Source organism: Primulina eburnea, chromosome 10 (genome assembly GCF_022965805.1).
Source record: "Primulina eburnea isolate SZY01 chromosome 10, ASM2296580v1, whole genome shotgun sequence".
NCBI lineage: Eukaryota > Viridiplantae > Streptophyta > Magnoliopsida > Lamiales > Gesneriaceae > Primulina > Primulina eburnea.
This window is the reverse complement of record NC_133110.1, coordinates 75,567-90,788: the sequence shown is the minus strand read 5'-3', so window position 1 is coordinate 90,788 and position 15,222 is coordinate 75,567. Positions and strand designations below refer to the sequence as shown.

At 34.6% G+C, this 15,222-nt stretch overlaps 1 protein-coding gene across 2 annotated transcripts; it reads right to left on the bottom strand.

Moving 5' to 3' along the window:
* Nucleotides 1-368: 368 nt before the first annotated feature.
* LOC140803538 (protein DETOXIFICATION 42-like) lies at nucleotides 369-3,797 on the bottom strand. Of its 2 annotated transcripts, none has more exons than XM_073159444.1 (13): nucleotides 3,461-3,797; nucleotides 3,053-3,178; nucleotides 2,674-2,882; nucleotides 2,409-2,596; nucleotides 2,142-2,277; nucleotides 1,949-2,045; nucleotides 1,751-1,851; nucleotides 1,494-1,657; nucleotides 1,329-1,400; nucleotides 1,150-1,266; nucleotides 977-1,072; nucleotides 790-911; nucleotides 369-632 (listed from the first exon to the last, which is right to left on the bottom strand). In XM_073159444.1, exons 1-13 carry the CDS (start codon nucleotides 3,517-3,519, stop codon nucleotides 590-592), a joined length of 1,530 nt encoding a protein of 509 aa, XP_073015545.1. In that variant the 5' UTR covers nucleotides 3,520-3,797; the 3' UTR covers nucleotides 369-589. The 2 variants fall into 2 exon arrangements, with proteins under 2 accessions (XP_073015545.1, XP_073015544.1); XM_073159443.1 differs by having other exon boundaries at nucleotides 374-632; nucleotides 2,674-2,886; nucleotides 3,057-3,178.
* Nucleotides 3,798-15,222: the final 11,425 nt, after the last annotated feature.

Below are 15,222 nucleotides of genomic sequence, written 5' to 3'. Positions count from 1 at the left end.
ATTTCATAGATCCCATCTTCTTGATTGTTATTCGTGTCGGGTCGTGTCTTTGTTCCCACAGACGGCGCCAATTGTTGGTTATACACGATATAACAATCTCACAGTAATGGTTTCAATGTTCACAAATAACACATGCAATGATTCAAGAGAATTTGGAACACGACGAGAGTTACGTGGTTCAGCCGAAATGGCTTACATCCACGGAGCACAACCTGTTGGATTTTATTGATCACAACAACCGTACAAAGAGGAAATTACACACACTGAAGAAGATTACACACTCACACCTCAGACTCTCTTATACAAGTCTCTTTTGAATAATCTATCTCTTTTACTCTTCAAGACAGTAGGGATATCTTCTTGTTTTTTTCTCTCAAGAGCCCTCAGATATATTTATATTGACCCAACTAAGTCTTTCCCTTCTTTACTGCTGGTACCCCTTAGTTGGTTTGGGTTGTTGCAACTGTCAACAATTCAATTCTTATCCTCAGCTCATCTCAGTCACCGGTCCCTCACGTGTCTAAGATTTGGGAGACACTTTCTTCAACATCAACAGTTAATCATCTGCCACCCAAAGAAAAACAATTAATCATCTCCCAAGAAACTTCCAAGGTCCTGTTCCCGTCCCTATTCTGCAAACATAACAAAAGAGATGTTACACAAAAATCCATTTATTCGAATCACATACATCAAAAGTTATGTATGTTAAATATATAGTTTTAATGGGATCCCAGAAGAACGGTTTTCATGAGTAAAATTCAACATGCTGGTTCTATGCAAACAGCTCACCTCCAAAATCCAGCAAATGCTCTGAGGCACATATAAATGGTGAGAGCAATCCAAATTCCCACAAATCCATTACTCGATGAAAGAATGAGCAAAAACACAATGCTGAATATTGCTACTGTGACCTGCAGGACAATAGCTTCAATTATAGATTTTGTTATTTTCCTATTTAAACAACTGGAAAACATACCATTGAGTGTGCAGAATATGCAAAATCAGATGCTCCAAAGTTTACACCATCGAAAACAAATGCTAAGGCGTTGACTGGTTGTGTTGCTGCGACAAACTGTATCGTTTCTCCTCTATTATAATTATACTGAATGAGTAAAGTTAAATTATCATATAGGGTAGTTGAATATGTACCGGGATTCCAACACTAATAAGATGGATAACATCAACATCATCAGTGAACAATCTTGCTCCGAAATGTAGACCAATTCCAAGAAACGCAGCAAGAAACAATCCTAGAACTAGTCCCAACTGCAACAATATATTTTAGTCATGGCCAAGAATTTAGTTGGTGACGTGGGGTTGATTAGTACCTGCAAGACTCTTGATACTGTGACAGCTGCACAAGTGTAATCATTTCTTGCGAATGCACTTGCAAGAATTGCCTGAAAGAATCAAGATCACTTCATGCTTAATGTTTCTTATTTACACAAAATGATCTGTAACCGAGCCTTTCTAAATGAAAGCTGCAGCATCACCTGTCCAGCAACGGCCAAGCCATCGGCTAGAAGAGACGTGGCTAGCCAGATCTGCAAGCATACTTGAAACGCGGCCATTTGAGTCGATCCCATTCTTGCAGCCATTGATGCAGCGAGAGTTACACAGAATGTAACGGCTATGACCCTTGTAAGTAACAAGAATCCTATGTTGGAAATTTATACAAGAATGTTACAATAACATAAAACATGCCTTAATACCAAGTCTGAAGCAATAAGAGATCACACCCTAGCTTTACCATTTTTGAGAAAACGACAAAATGGAAGGTACTTGAGATTAGATGGAATAAGATCCACTTGTTCTTTCAGTCTCCAGAAGAGTATCAATGAAATTAAATACCTGAAAACAGTGACATTGTAAGATTATCATTCAGTTTATAGTACAGCGAGCACCCGAATAACTGTTCTTGAGGTTGGTCTGAAGGGAGAGTACTTACTGAGAGATAACATGTGAAATGGCTGCACCCCTCACGCCCATTTTGAATACAAATATGAATACGGGGTCCAATATTATATTAGTGATATCTCCTGCCACTATGTTGTATCCAAAATTCGAGCATCATTTCAAGATTGATAAAACCAGACTCGGTGATCTTATAAAATGATGTTTTATGCTTATAATACGCTTGCCTGTAGCATAAAGTGGAGTTTTTGTGTCCTTGAATCCCCGAAAAACACCTTGCATAGCCAAAGATAATAGCACAGCAGGAGCACCTAGTGATCTTAGTTTCAAGTACTGTTGGGCTGGGTACAACATTTTTGAGTCCTAAATAAGAAACGTGAATTCTTCAAAAAAGTTTAAGGGAACGTGAAACGACACAAATCAAATAGATATTATTTAATTGTATACAATTAGTGAAGTAACTTGATTTCAATTTTTTCTTGACTTCTACTTACAGATTTGAGTCCCATGAAATTCAATAATGGTTTCGCTGCAACAATGAGAAATGCAGCTTGAATGAAACCTAGAACGCCACCAATAATCAATGCTGAAGAAGCCGAGGGTATCTGCTTCTTTTGATGCTTTATTTCCACTGCTTCAAAGTTGTCTTCTTGTTGCATCTTGTACATTCTCTCATCCGGATCTAAATGCGGAAACATGCTACAAAATTTTTAGAGAACTTCGGAAAATTGTGTGATTTCTAGTAATCTAGTTTAGTACCTTCCTGTGGTATCAAGATTTTATTTTCACGGTCAAGATTGGATGAACCGTTCTCCAAGATTTCACAATCATGGGTGTCGTGAATGGCTTTTGTTATTGTATCTTCCTCGGCAACAAAAGAGGTCGTTACACCGACAAGAGGGAAAATAGCGATTCTTGATACTTGATTGAATAAAGCAATGGAAACTCCCACAGCAGCAAGTTCAACTGGACCTGTACATTTAGGGGGAAAACTCTTTTAGTTCACTTTTCAAATCAGGCAGAAGAGCCAAATATCATGTTCAAGAAACGGGATTATATATATTCATTCAAGGGACGACTTTTTCCGGACCATTTCTATCTAAAAATATGCAGAAATTAAATTTTATATTTGAAGTTGTTACCTATTTGGCCGATGAATGCTGTATCTATAAGTGATGCAATAGGATCAGCTGTCAAAGCTAGTGCTGCAGGGAGAGCGATTCTTGCTATTTCTGTACCGAGATCATCCAATTTAAACACTGATCTGCTTGAAAACGTACACGAAAAAATCATATTCTAATCCCACGAGTTAAATGAGAATGAAGAAAAATCATTCAACTTCTCAGGAGTCCTGAGATTTTCTGATTCCAAGATGCGGAACCATATATAATTAAGAAAAATACACATGAAACTCATCAGCTCGTATGACCATGCATGCTTATGTCTGAACAAAATCTTGACTTTCTAAACGGATTAAAACTCATCATTTACAAATTCATAGAACTTGAGAGATTTCAGGGTAGATTAAAAGGAAAGGAATTAATACCGCGCGTCCTCGAAGAATATGAAGATCAGAGGTATTCTCCAATTCTTTTTGTTATCCATTACTGAGCTTGATCGAAGAAATCAATGGCTTAAGTACAGCAGGAAAGTTCAAAAGGCTTATAAAAGTTATTCAGACAGCTGAAGTTTCAGACAAGATAAAATCAAATTAAAGGCTTTCGTGAATCAATTTCAGACTTTCGAAGTGCTACCATATAGGTTCCAACAATATATTGTTCGTTCTTCTACAATCCCATTTGGAACCTGGTCCATGCTTTTCATACGCGAAACAGGGAATTGGGTTCCTTGGGGAATTTTTACCAACTTTGCAGGCGACAATTTTCTTGAATTCTCGAGTGACATGTGTTGTTTTGGTATGGAAAGAGGAAAGCGAAATTAAATATTTGATTCTCCACAAAATTAAACGAGCAATTTACATTTCTAATAATTAAGTTCGTTTTTCTTGACATGTGTTGGCGATATATGTATATTATTTCAATTAATTGATAACTTAATTGATAAATGCTTAACGATATGAGAACCGAACACAAAATTTTAATTTTTTCAAAAATTTCTCATTGAAAAAGAGAATACATAATTATCAGTTATGCACTAATTTGTATTTAACTTAATATTACTATTTTGCTTGAAACCGAATGGAATGTGGTTCATGATAATAAAGAGAAATCAACTCCTTTTCGGTCAAAGTCCGTATTATGTCACGTGTCGTGCTTCCAACCGCCATTTCTGATAACGGGTAAGTTATCTTTACTTTCTTTGGGTTTGTATATATGGAGAAATAATTAAACAGACATTCAAAAGCAAAAGATCTCTTGTGAAAAAGTAAAAATTTATGGTAAAGTAAAAATCTCAAACTCTCAAAATTTATCAAACTACACACTTTATAATATTTTTCTCTCTACTCAATTGTGATTTTCTTCATAAATGAGAGATCTATTTATAGAGTTTCATTACACATAATCCAAAAATAAAATACATCATTACCTACATCATCACACACAAATTTCTAACTTTACAACTCTTATTTTCAACATTCAAATATTCAACTATTACTTTTTCAATATTTAAATATATTATTTTCAACACTCCCCCTTGTGATGATGATCATGGTACGATGATGTCTTCATTACGTGTTTTGTACTGCCTCGTTAAAAACCTTACTTGGAAAAACCCATTGGGATAAAAACCATAGTAAGGGAAAAAGAGTGCAGTCACGTAAACTCCCCCTGATGTTGACATGAACAATTCTTCACAAATTTCGTAGATTGCGCATCTCAATATTATATATGTGCTTTCTGAATATTGACGTAGGAAGTGCCTTTGTGAAGAGATCTGATGAGTTTTCACTTGATTGAATGTGACGAACATCAATACATTTATTCTTCTCAAGCTCCTTGGTGAATGCGAAGAACTTAGGAGGAATATGTTTAGTTCTGTCGCTTTTTATGTATCCTTCTTTCATTTGAGCAACACATGCAGCATTATCTTCATATAGTATCACAGGCTTCTCATCGAATGATAATCCGCATGAAATTTGGATATGTTGGGTCATTGATTTTAACCACACACATTCACGACTTGCTTCATGTAGTGCAATAATCTCGACATGATTTGATGAAGTTGTTACGAGCGTTTGTTTCTGTGAACGCCAAGATATTGCAGTGCCTCCACGAGTAAATACATATCCAGTTTGGGAACGTGCCTTGTGTGGATCAGATAAGTATCCAGCATCAGCATAACCAATTATACTTGGATTAGCATCTTTTGAATACAAAAGTCCCAAGTCTGTCGTTCCTCGTAGATAACGGAATATATGTTTAATTCCGTTCCAGTGTCTCTTTGTTGGATATGAGCTAAATCTTGCCAACAGATTCACGGCAAAAGATATATCAGGCCTTGTACAATTTGTAAGGTACATAAGGGCACCGATGGCACTTAGATATGGTACTTCTGGACCAAGAATATCTTCATCATCTTCACATGGACGGAATGGATCCTTTTCTATGTTTAATGATCTAACAACCATTGGAGTACTTAAAGGATTTGCTTTATCCATATTAAAACGTTTAAGGATCTTTTCTGTATAATTTGTCTGGTGAACAAACATTCCACATTCTTTTTGTTCAATTTGTAAACCCAGACAATACTTGGTTTTTCCAAGATCCTTCATTTCAAATTCTTCCTTCAAGTATGACACAACTTCTTGAATTTCCTTATTCGTTCCAATGATGTTTAAATCATCAACATATACAGCAATAATTACGCATCCGGATGTTGTTTTCTTAATGAAAACACAAGGGCATATTGAATTATTTACATATCCCTTTTTCATCAAGTGATCACTTAGTCGATTATACCACATTCGACCTGATTGCTTTAACCCATATAATGATCTTTGTAATTTCACAGAATAATATTCCCTGGGTTTTGAACTTTGTGCTTCAGGCATCTTAAATCCTTCAGGGATTTTCATATATATATTACTATCAAGTGATCCATATAAGTAAGCTGTAACAACATCCATAAGACGCATTTCTAAATTTTCAGATACCGCCAAGCTAATCAAATACCGAAACGTAATTGCATCCATCACAGGAGAATACGTTTCTTCATAATCAATTCCAGGTCTTTGAGAAAAACCTTGTGCAACAAGTCGAGCTTTATATCTTACTATTTCATTTTTCTCATTTCGCTTTCGAATAAAAACCCATTTGTATCCAACAGGTTTTACACCTTCAGGTGTAAGGACTATAGGTCCAAAAACATTACGTTTATTTAGCGAATCCAATTCAACCTGGATGGCTTCTTTCCATTTTATCCAGTCCTGCCGATTTTTACATTCACCAAAAGATTTTGGTTCATGATCTTCATTATCATTTATGATGTTGATTGCCACATTATAAGAAAATATATCATCAATTTCATCTATATCTTTTCGGTTCCATATTTTTCCAGTATTAATGTAATTGATAGAGATTTCATGATTCTCGTCAGTTTGTGGTTCTGACAGAACATTTGCATCATCATGTGTTTCTTCAGGAACATCATTCTCTATTTTGTGATCATCATGTGTTTCTTCAGAAACATCATTCTTTATTTTGTGATCATCGTGTTTCTCTATGAATTTTCTTTTTCGAGGATTTTTATCCTTGGAACCAACTGGCCTTCCACGCTTCAGGCGTTTAATGACATCATGAGTATCTTCCATTTGTTTCTTTGGAATTTCAATTCGAGCAGGGGCATTTGCAGCATGTATATATGATTTAGTTACCCCTTTTGTGTCTGCAAATACATCTGGTATTTGATTTGCTATTCTTTGCAAGTGTACAATTTGTTGTATATCTTTTTCACATTGTTTTGTTCTTGGATCCAGATGTAACAATGATGATACATACCATGTAATTTCTTTTTCGGTATGTTTTTGTTCTCCCCCTAACATTGGGAAGATTTCCTCATTAAAATGACAATCAGCAAAACGTGCTGTGAACACGTCGCCTGTCTGAGGTTCAAGATATCGAATGATTGATGGACTATCATAACCGATATAAATTCCAACCTTTCTTTGAGGTCCCATTTTCTTTCGTTGTGGTGGTGCAATAGGCACATACACCATACATCCAAAAGTTCTCAGATGAGAAATGTCTGGTTCTTTACCAAATGCAAGCTGCAATGGGGAGTATTTATGATATGCACTTGGTCTGATGCGAATTAATGAAGCAGCATGTAAAATTGAATGTCCTCATATAGAAATAGGGAGCTTTGTTTTCATAATCATTGGTCTAGCAATCATTTGCAGACGTTTAATCAATGATTCAGCCAATCCATTCTGTGTATGTACATGAGCAACATGATGCTCCACAATGATTCCCATAGACATACAATAATCATTGAAAGTCTGGGAAGTAAATTCACCAGCATTATCAAGTCTAATTTTCTTGATTGTATAATCGGGAAACTGATTCCTCAATTTTATTATTTGAGCAAGTAATCTTGCAAATGCAACATTTCGAGTTGACAATAAACATACATGTGACCATCTGCTGGAGGCATCAATCAATACCATAAAGTATCTGAATGGTCCACATGGTGGATGGATTGGTCCACAAATATCACCCTAAATACGTTCAAGAAACATTGGTGATTCAGTTTGGATTTTGACTGGTGATGGTCTTATAATAAGTTTTCCAAGAGAACATGCTTTACATTGAAACTTATTATTCTGAAAGATCTTCTGGTCTTTCAGTGGATGACCATGTGTATTTTCTATAATTCTTCGCATCATTGTTGAACCAGGATGTCCCAATCGATCATGCCAATTGGTTAATATCGAAGAATTATCAACTACCATGTTTGATTCAATGGGACTTATATGTGTATAATGCAATCCAGTAGGGAGCATTGGTAGTTTTTCAATCACATATTTCTTTCCTGATTTATATGTGATAAGACACATATATTTCTCATTCCCTTCATTCATTGTTTGAGTATCATACCCATGGGAATATATATCATTAAAACTCAACAAATTTCTTTTCGATTGTGGTGAATATAAAGCATCTTTGATCAAAAATTTTGTACCATTAGGTAACAAAAATTGTGCTTTACCACATCCTTTAATCAAGTCTACAGGACCTGATATTGTATTCACCGTTGTTTTTGTTGGTTTTAGTTCCAAGAAATATTTTTTATCTCGGAGGATAGTGTGCGTTGTACCACTATCGGGTATGCAAACTTCAGCTTTGCTCATAGCATTTTCCATATTTGAACTTCAAAAAAATATGCAATGAAATAAAATTACTGGCAAAATATAACACATATCATAATTATACAATAAAACATTATTATATGAATACATGAAAAATAAATTATTGTACATTTATATTCTACCATTATATTGTTCATTTTCAGAAAAATCATTGAGAAAATCTGCAGCATCGATATTGTTCATTTCTATCCCACCAACATATTGATCATTCCCAGAGAAATCATTCATAAAATCACCAGCATCAAAATGAGTTGAATCACTCAAACGGTCACTGCGTTCAGTGAAGTTGGTCTCCTTTTCTTTCCCCTTTAATGATTCTTTATAAAGTTTACAAAGATTCTCAGGGGCTCGACAAACTTTGGACCAATGTCCTGGAGTACCACATCTGTAACAAGAACTTTCATATCTTTTTGAGTGATTCTCATTAATACTTGTATTCTCATGATGCCTTTTCTGTGGATGGTTTGGGACGTTCTTTTGAGATGAGTTATAAAAATAACTATCTCTATTATTTTCAAAACCACGGCCGCGTCCACGACCACGACCAATTCCACGTCCACGTCCACGTCCACGACCTCGACCTCGACCTCGCCCAAAATCTTATCTTTGAATTTGATTTTGGTTCCGAGGTTTAAATTCATTTTTACTTACAGCATTTACTTCGGGAAATGCTGTTGATCCAGTGGGTCGGGACTGATGATTTCTCATTAATAGCTCGTTGTTCTTTTCCGCCACAAGAAGACATGCGATGAGCTCAGAATATCTCCCAAATCCACGTACTCTATATTGTTGCTGTAGAGTAATATTTGATGCATGAAATGTGGAAAATGTTTTTTCAAGCATCTCAGATTCTGTGACCTCATGTCCACAAAATTTTAATTGCGAGATTATTCTATACATCGCCGAATTGTAATCACTGACTTTTTTAAAATCTTGGAATCTCAGTGTATTCCATTCATCCCGGGCGGTCGGAAGTATAACTTCCCTTATATGTTCAAATCTTTATTTTAATCCTTTCCACAAAGCCATGGGATTTTTTTCAGTCAGATATTCACATTTCAATCCCTCGTCGAGATGTCGACGCAAAAATATCATGGCTCTTGCCTTTTCTTGTGACGTGCATATGCCATTTTCTTTAATGGTCTCGCTTAGACCCAATGACTCAAGATGCATTTCTACATCTAGAGTCCATGGCATATAATTCTTTCCCGTGATGTCGAGCGCAATAAATTCGAGCTTTGTTAAATTTGACATGGTGGTACTAAAAAAAATTACGATGCATTTTATTAGTTAATAAATATTGCAATACAAAGTAACGGATAAACAACAAGTACAAGTATTTGTAAAAATAAAGAAAACGCACGAGGAGGATATTCTCCGATAAATACAAGACTCGTGAGTATGATAACCAAAATAATTAAAATTATCCTTGAGAAAGCCATCTTCTTTTTTCTTCGAAAAATTTGATGATGAATAATTTTTAGAGAAGAAGAGAAAGTTGGAGTGATTGAATGTGTTTGTGATATCATATTTATAGGGCAAAAACTAGCCGTTTTTTTACTATTTATAACCGTTGGTGTACAAAAAAATAAAGGTATGTATTTGTATAATTTTATGGTAATAATATGGTATATATAATATTAGACATGTTTAAATAAATATGTATATCATATCATAATATTATAATGAGTGTCATAATTTATTTTGTTTAAAAACCTTATAGGCTTTTATACTTGTCGTATCCCTTACCGGGAGTGTGGGATGTCGTCTTAACATCCTCCCAGGATTTATAACAAGTTTATGAAAAAATTATTTTTATTATTTCTAATAATAACATTATATTGTATATTAAATAAATACACAATAAATAAATAACAGTAAAATAAATATAATTACTTTTGTTACCTTTTTCTTCTGTTTGGAGCTTGGAAAAGTATGTTGGACTTTTAGAGCTTCGTGCTGATAACGTGTTGTGAAAAAGTAAAAATTTATGGTAAAAAGTAAAAATCTCAAACTCTCAAAATTTACCAAACTACACACTTTATAATATTTTTCTCTCTACTCAATTGTGATTTTCTTCACAAATGAGAGATCTATTTATAGAGTTTCATTACACATAATCCAAAAATAAAATACATCATTACCTACATCATCACACACAAATTTCTAACTTTACAACTCTTATTTTCAACATTCAAATATTCAACTATTACTTTTTCAATAGTTAAATATATTATTTTCAACAAGATCTATTTTTTTGGGCCACTAACCTTTTTAATTATTCGTAAATGATAATATTTTCTGTAGTTTTTTTGGAAAAATCGTTCATTAGCTATGATATATTATCTTATTTTCTAAATGTTAATTTTGATGGACTTGTAATTAAATATTCAAAAAGAGATTATTATTATTTTAGATCACACGAGAATTTAGAACCCCTATTTTAAAAAAACACAAAAACTCTTTTGAAACGATCTCACGGATCAATTTCATGGGCCGAATCTCTTATTTGGGTCATCCATAAAAAAAATATTATTTTTTATGCTAAGAGTATTACTTTTATTGTGAATATCGGCAGGTTGACCCGTCTCACATATAAAGATTTGTGAGACCGTGATTGATCTATGTTTAACAACAGGTGAGAACACTTCATGAAAATATGTTCCTTCCACTTTAGAGAACCCCTTTGCCACTACTCTCCATTGGGGTCTTAAATCCAAGTGGAATCGAGGGGATTCTGTTTATTAGTTGACAAACTTTATTGGCATCCTTGGCCCAAAAATATTTTGGTACCCTTGAATGTGACAGAGGTATCTAACTCTTTCCAAAATGGTTCTATTCATCCTCTCGGCTAGACAATTTTGTTGGGGAGTATTAGATACTGTAAAATGCCTTGATATCCTTTATTCTTACAGAATTATGGGACTCATTTGAGCAGTATTCTAGTCCATTGTTTGTCCTCAACTTTCTACTAGTTTGATTTTCTACAAGTGTGAGCCATTACTTGAATTTTTCAAATTCCTCGCACTTATTCTTCAGAGCATGTAAGCATACTCTCTTTTAATGATCATCAATCATTGTCATGAAGTACCCTTCTCTAGCATTCGATGGTATTCTTGGTGGACCCAGAGATCTGAATGAACATAATTCATATGCACAATAGATGTGTGTTTTCCCATATTGAACTTAATCCTTCTAGACTTTCCTCTTATGCAATCTTAACAGAATTCCATTTGATTAAGTAGCTTCTCTCCAAGTAAGCCTTGTTTATGCAGTTCAAGAAAACCTTTCTCATTTATGTGAGCTAGTCTGATATGCCACATCCTGTAATTATCTTGTTGTCCTTCAACTGCACTTGTTGAGCCTACAAATGTGTTCCCTAAGAGGACATATAGTCCATTTGATCTTTGTCCTTTCATCATACTTAGTGCACTTCTGTAGACTATCAATGTTCCTCTCTCGGCCTTGAAGGTATATCCAGTCTGGTCAAGGATACCTAAAGAGATTAAGTTTATTTTCAAATCTGGAACTAATCTTACTTCCTTGATGATGCAATCATGGTAGGCCAAGCTTCGACGAAGGTGTGGAAGGCATGGGACCCGTTAGAGTTGCCGGTGGGACCAATCAAGAGGAGACGACTGAAAAGAATCAAGGAAGCATTGAATTGCAAGTAAGGAACCGAGTCCCGAGGGGTTCGTGAGTCACGAGATTAAGTTCAGGAGTTCGATAACGTGGTTCAAGGGCTAAAGTATGAAGAGAATGACCCCGGACCAGAAGCTCCCACGCTAGGGTGGCCAAATATTACAGCCTCAGTGCGCCATGTACTACCCAAGACGGTGAATTCCAGAGAGTCTCGCGCTAGGGCGGCCAAACATGACCACCCCATCACGCCCAGTCCAGAAGCCTTGGCGCTATGGCGGCCAAACATTATCGTCCCAACGCGCCGTCGGTGAGAAGAATTCCAAGATTCCTAGTTTAGAGTCAAAGTTGTTTAGGTAACTATATTTCAAATCTTTTCTTATTTTATTAAAATATATGGACGAAATTTTGAAAATATTTTACAATATTGATTGAATTAACCTTTTTCTTGAGTTTTCTCTCAAACAACAACAAAAGCTTCTTGCTTTGTATCAAAAATCAAGCTTATCAAAGTTTATGCTTTGTGGTGTTTGTCGATCGTTCTTACGCGGATTGTCAAAGGCGAGTTCATCGAAGGTCCGTTCTAGTTTCGATTGTTTACTTGCGATTATTTGGGACATGAGAAACAATTCAATTTTCTCGTGTTTGACTTGTATCAGCTTCTATTCTTTATTCTTGTTTCCCTCTTATTTGGTTTGCCCCTTATACGGAGGCTATCATCTATATCTTTAGAGTCATTCTTTAACATATTATGTGATTTCTTTGCCTTCAATGACTTTTGCACCTCCTCGAAGACTAGTGATTCTTTGGCATATTTCATCGTATCCACAAATAACGAGAATGATTTAGGCAGAGAGTAAAGCACCAAGATAACTTTATCTTCTTCCTCAATTTCTATCCCAATATTCTTTAAGTCTATGATGAGTCTGGTAAACTCATCCAAATTTTCTTCAATTGTCTTGGACTCGATGATAGGCTCATAATAGTTGCATTTTTTGTTGTCATGTATCTCGTTGTTACCACTTCTAACATGCTTAACTGACACATTTTTGTGTGATTTTGTTGTAGGAGGAATTTTTCGGCTTTCGCGATAAATCTGGGCTAAAAAGGGTGATTATATCTCACAATTAAAGTTGTCAATATGATCTTAGTGGAAGAAGTGGAGTAGAAAAATTCAGAAGATGTTTTTTGACAGGGCGTGATCACGCCTTGGGACAGCTCCTCTGCTGCGTAGTAAGAGTTGAAGAAATTTCATATCAAGGAATAAATAGAAGATAGAGTTTTTTCCAAAAAAAAAAACTCTATATTCTTAGTGGATACTTTTTTAATACCTTTTAGATTTTAATGATTAGGATTCATTTTTAGATTTTATGGGTTTTTATACTTTTTTGGACCCAAAAATAAGGAGATTTCCTTTTCTTTCAAACCTAACCTACGTTCAAAAGTGAGAGACGGCACAATCAGATTTTTCTCTCTCCAACCAATCTCCAACAACACACGTGAAAGAAGAAGAAAAGAGGACTCAAGGATTTTCTCTCCGATTTCTCCACGGCTCTGGCACCTTTCTTTTCTATATTTATTTTCATGGAGATTGTAAACCAAGCTATGCTTGGCTAATTTTCTAGTTTGATTTAAGGGTTGTTTTTACTATTTAATTTATCATTGTAAGGTATTCGTTCTTAGATTTAATATTCTTGTTATTCCTTGTATTTGTTTATTTATGATTTAATTATATGAATATCGAATATCGATTAATCTGACAAATTAATTCGATATATGATTTTCTACTGCTAACCATAAATTCAGTGATCCGTAATTGTCATGAATGATTGGTGCACGAGTAGCATAGATTAGATTTGTTGTGCTATCATAATATATTTAATCTAAATAAATCTACAAAATTGGATTTATCAATTGCAGCTATCTCGATTGTTAGATTTCAAGATTAATTGTTTTCACATATCTAAAAGCTATCGTTAATTAATATGGAACACTATCGTGCCCAGTTGGTTATTGATGAGTTTTGACGGGATGCTGGGTTCGGTCAATTAATTTAGGAAAACACAATAAGTTTAGCGGATATCCCTATAATTCTAAGGTTAATTGCTTGTAATCACTTGAATAAATTGTTTAGTTGCCGATGAACAGTGATATGATTAAATAGTAGAACTCCCTTGAATCAGATCTTTCTTATATTAAATTCTTCATTTTATTTTAGTTGATTAATTATCATTTTAATTTATTATTTTCTTTTCGTGGATAAATTTAGTTTAGTATTTTATTTAATTCACATACAAAAACTCCCTTTATTTACATTTTGCTCGAAAGAAATAAATCTCCCGTTCCCTGTGGATTCGACCCCGCTCATCATTACACTAATTTTATTTAGAGAGTAGTAATTTAATTTTGGTGGGTCAACGACAGCACACCACTCGATCATCTTGAAGCCAAATAGTTTTCCTTTAACACAGATTTGAACTTGCAGTGATTTGGCAATATAGAGAGATTATAATTTTGCATAGATACCCGCAGCCGTCCTTTCTGATGAGACTTAGTGTCAATGTACTAAATGAAAATTCCATTATCCGTGGCTTCATTTCTTCTGATAGAAATTTTGAGAGTTTGTTATTTCTCTCCAGAGCCTTGGCAACCATATGTTGAACCAACATGGTGTGCATCATCCTGCGCCAGAGTTTAATAGAAGGTTTTCCCATCCATCATCGTGTGAGTTTCACTTCTAAGAGAATCAACCTTCTGTTGAACCAATATGGCGTGCAACTTTATGTCGATTTTCCTAGCCATCATCATGTGAGTTTCACTTCTAAGAACCTGACTCTAATACCAGTTGTTGAGTTAGAATCCGTTTGAATGTATTGATCAAGGTGACGGCCTAAGAACATGCAATACAAAATACATCTTCTTGTTTGCAACCTCAGAGCATGAATAATGAATCAATGCCAACACACACAGAAATTAAAGAATTTGAAGAACAAAATGTAGATAACACAAGATTTACGGGTTTTTTTTTTAAAAATAATTAAATTTTAAAAAACTTTTTCAAAAATAATTTTTAAAAAAAATTAAAAATTAAACAAGGGAACAACTACCTCAATTGAATCAGTTAGAGTATACTTTGAAATATGATATCAGTTAAAAATTCTTTATATTATTATTATTATTATTATTTAACAATATAGAATTTTGTTTCCTTCATACTAGATAGTGGATCTTGGACGTTGGCTGTGATATTTTTGTTAGGTGGATAACATGATGACATAGTTGGCACAAATTTCAAACAAAACATGCAGCAAATCATTCTCGACTAAAGCTGTCATATTTGA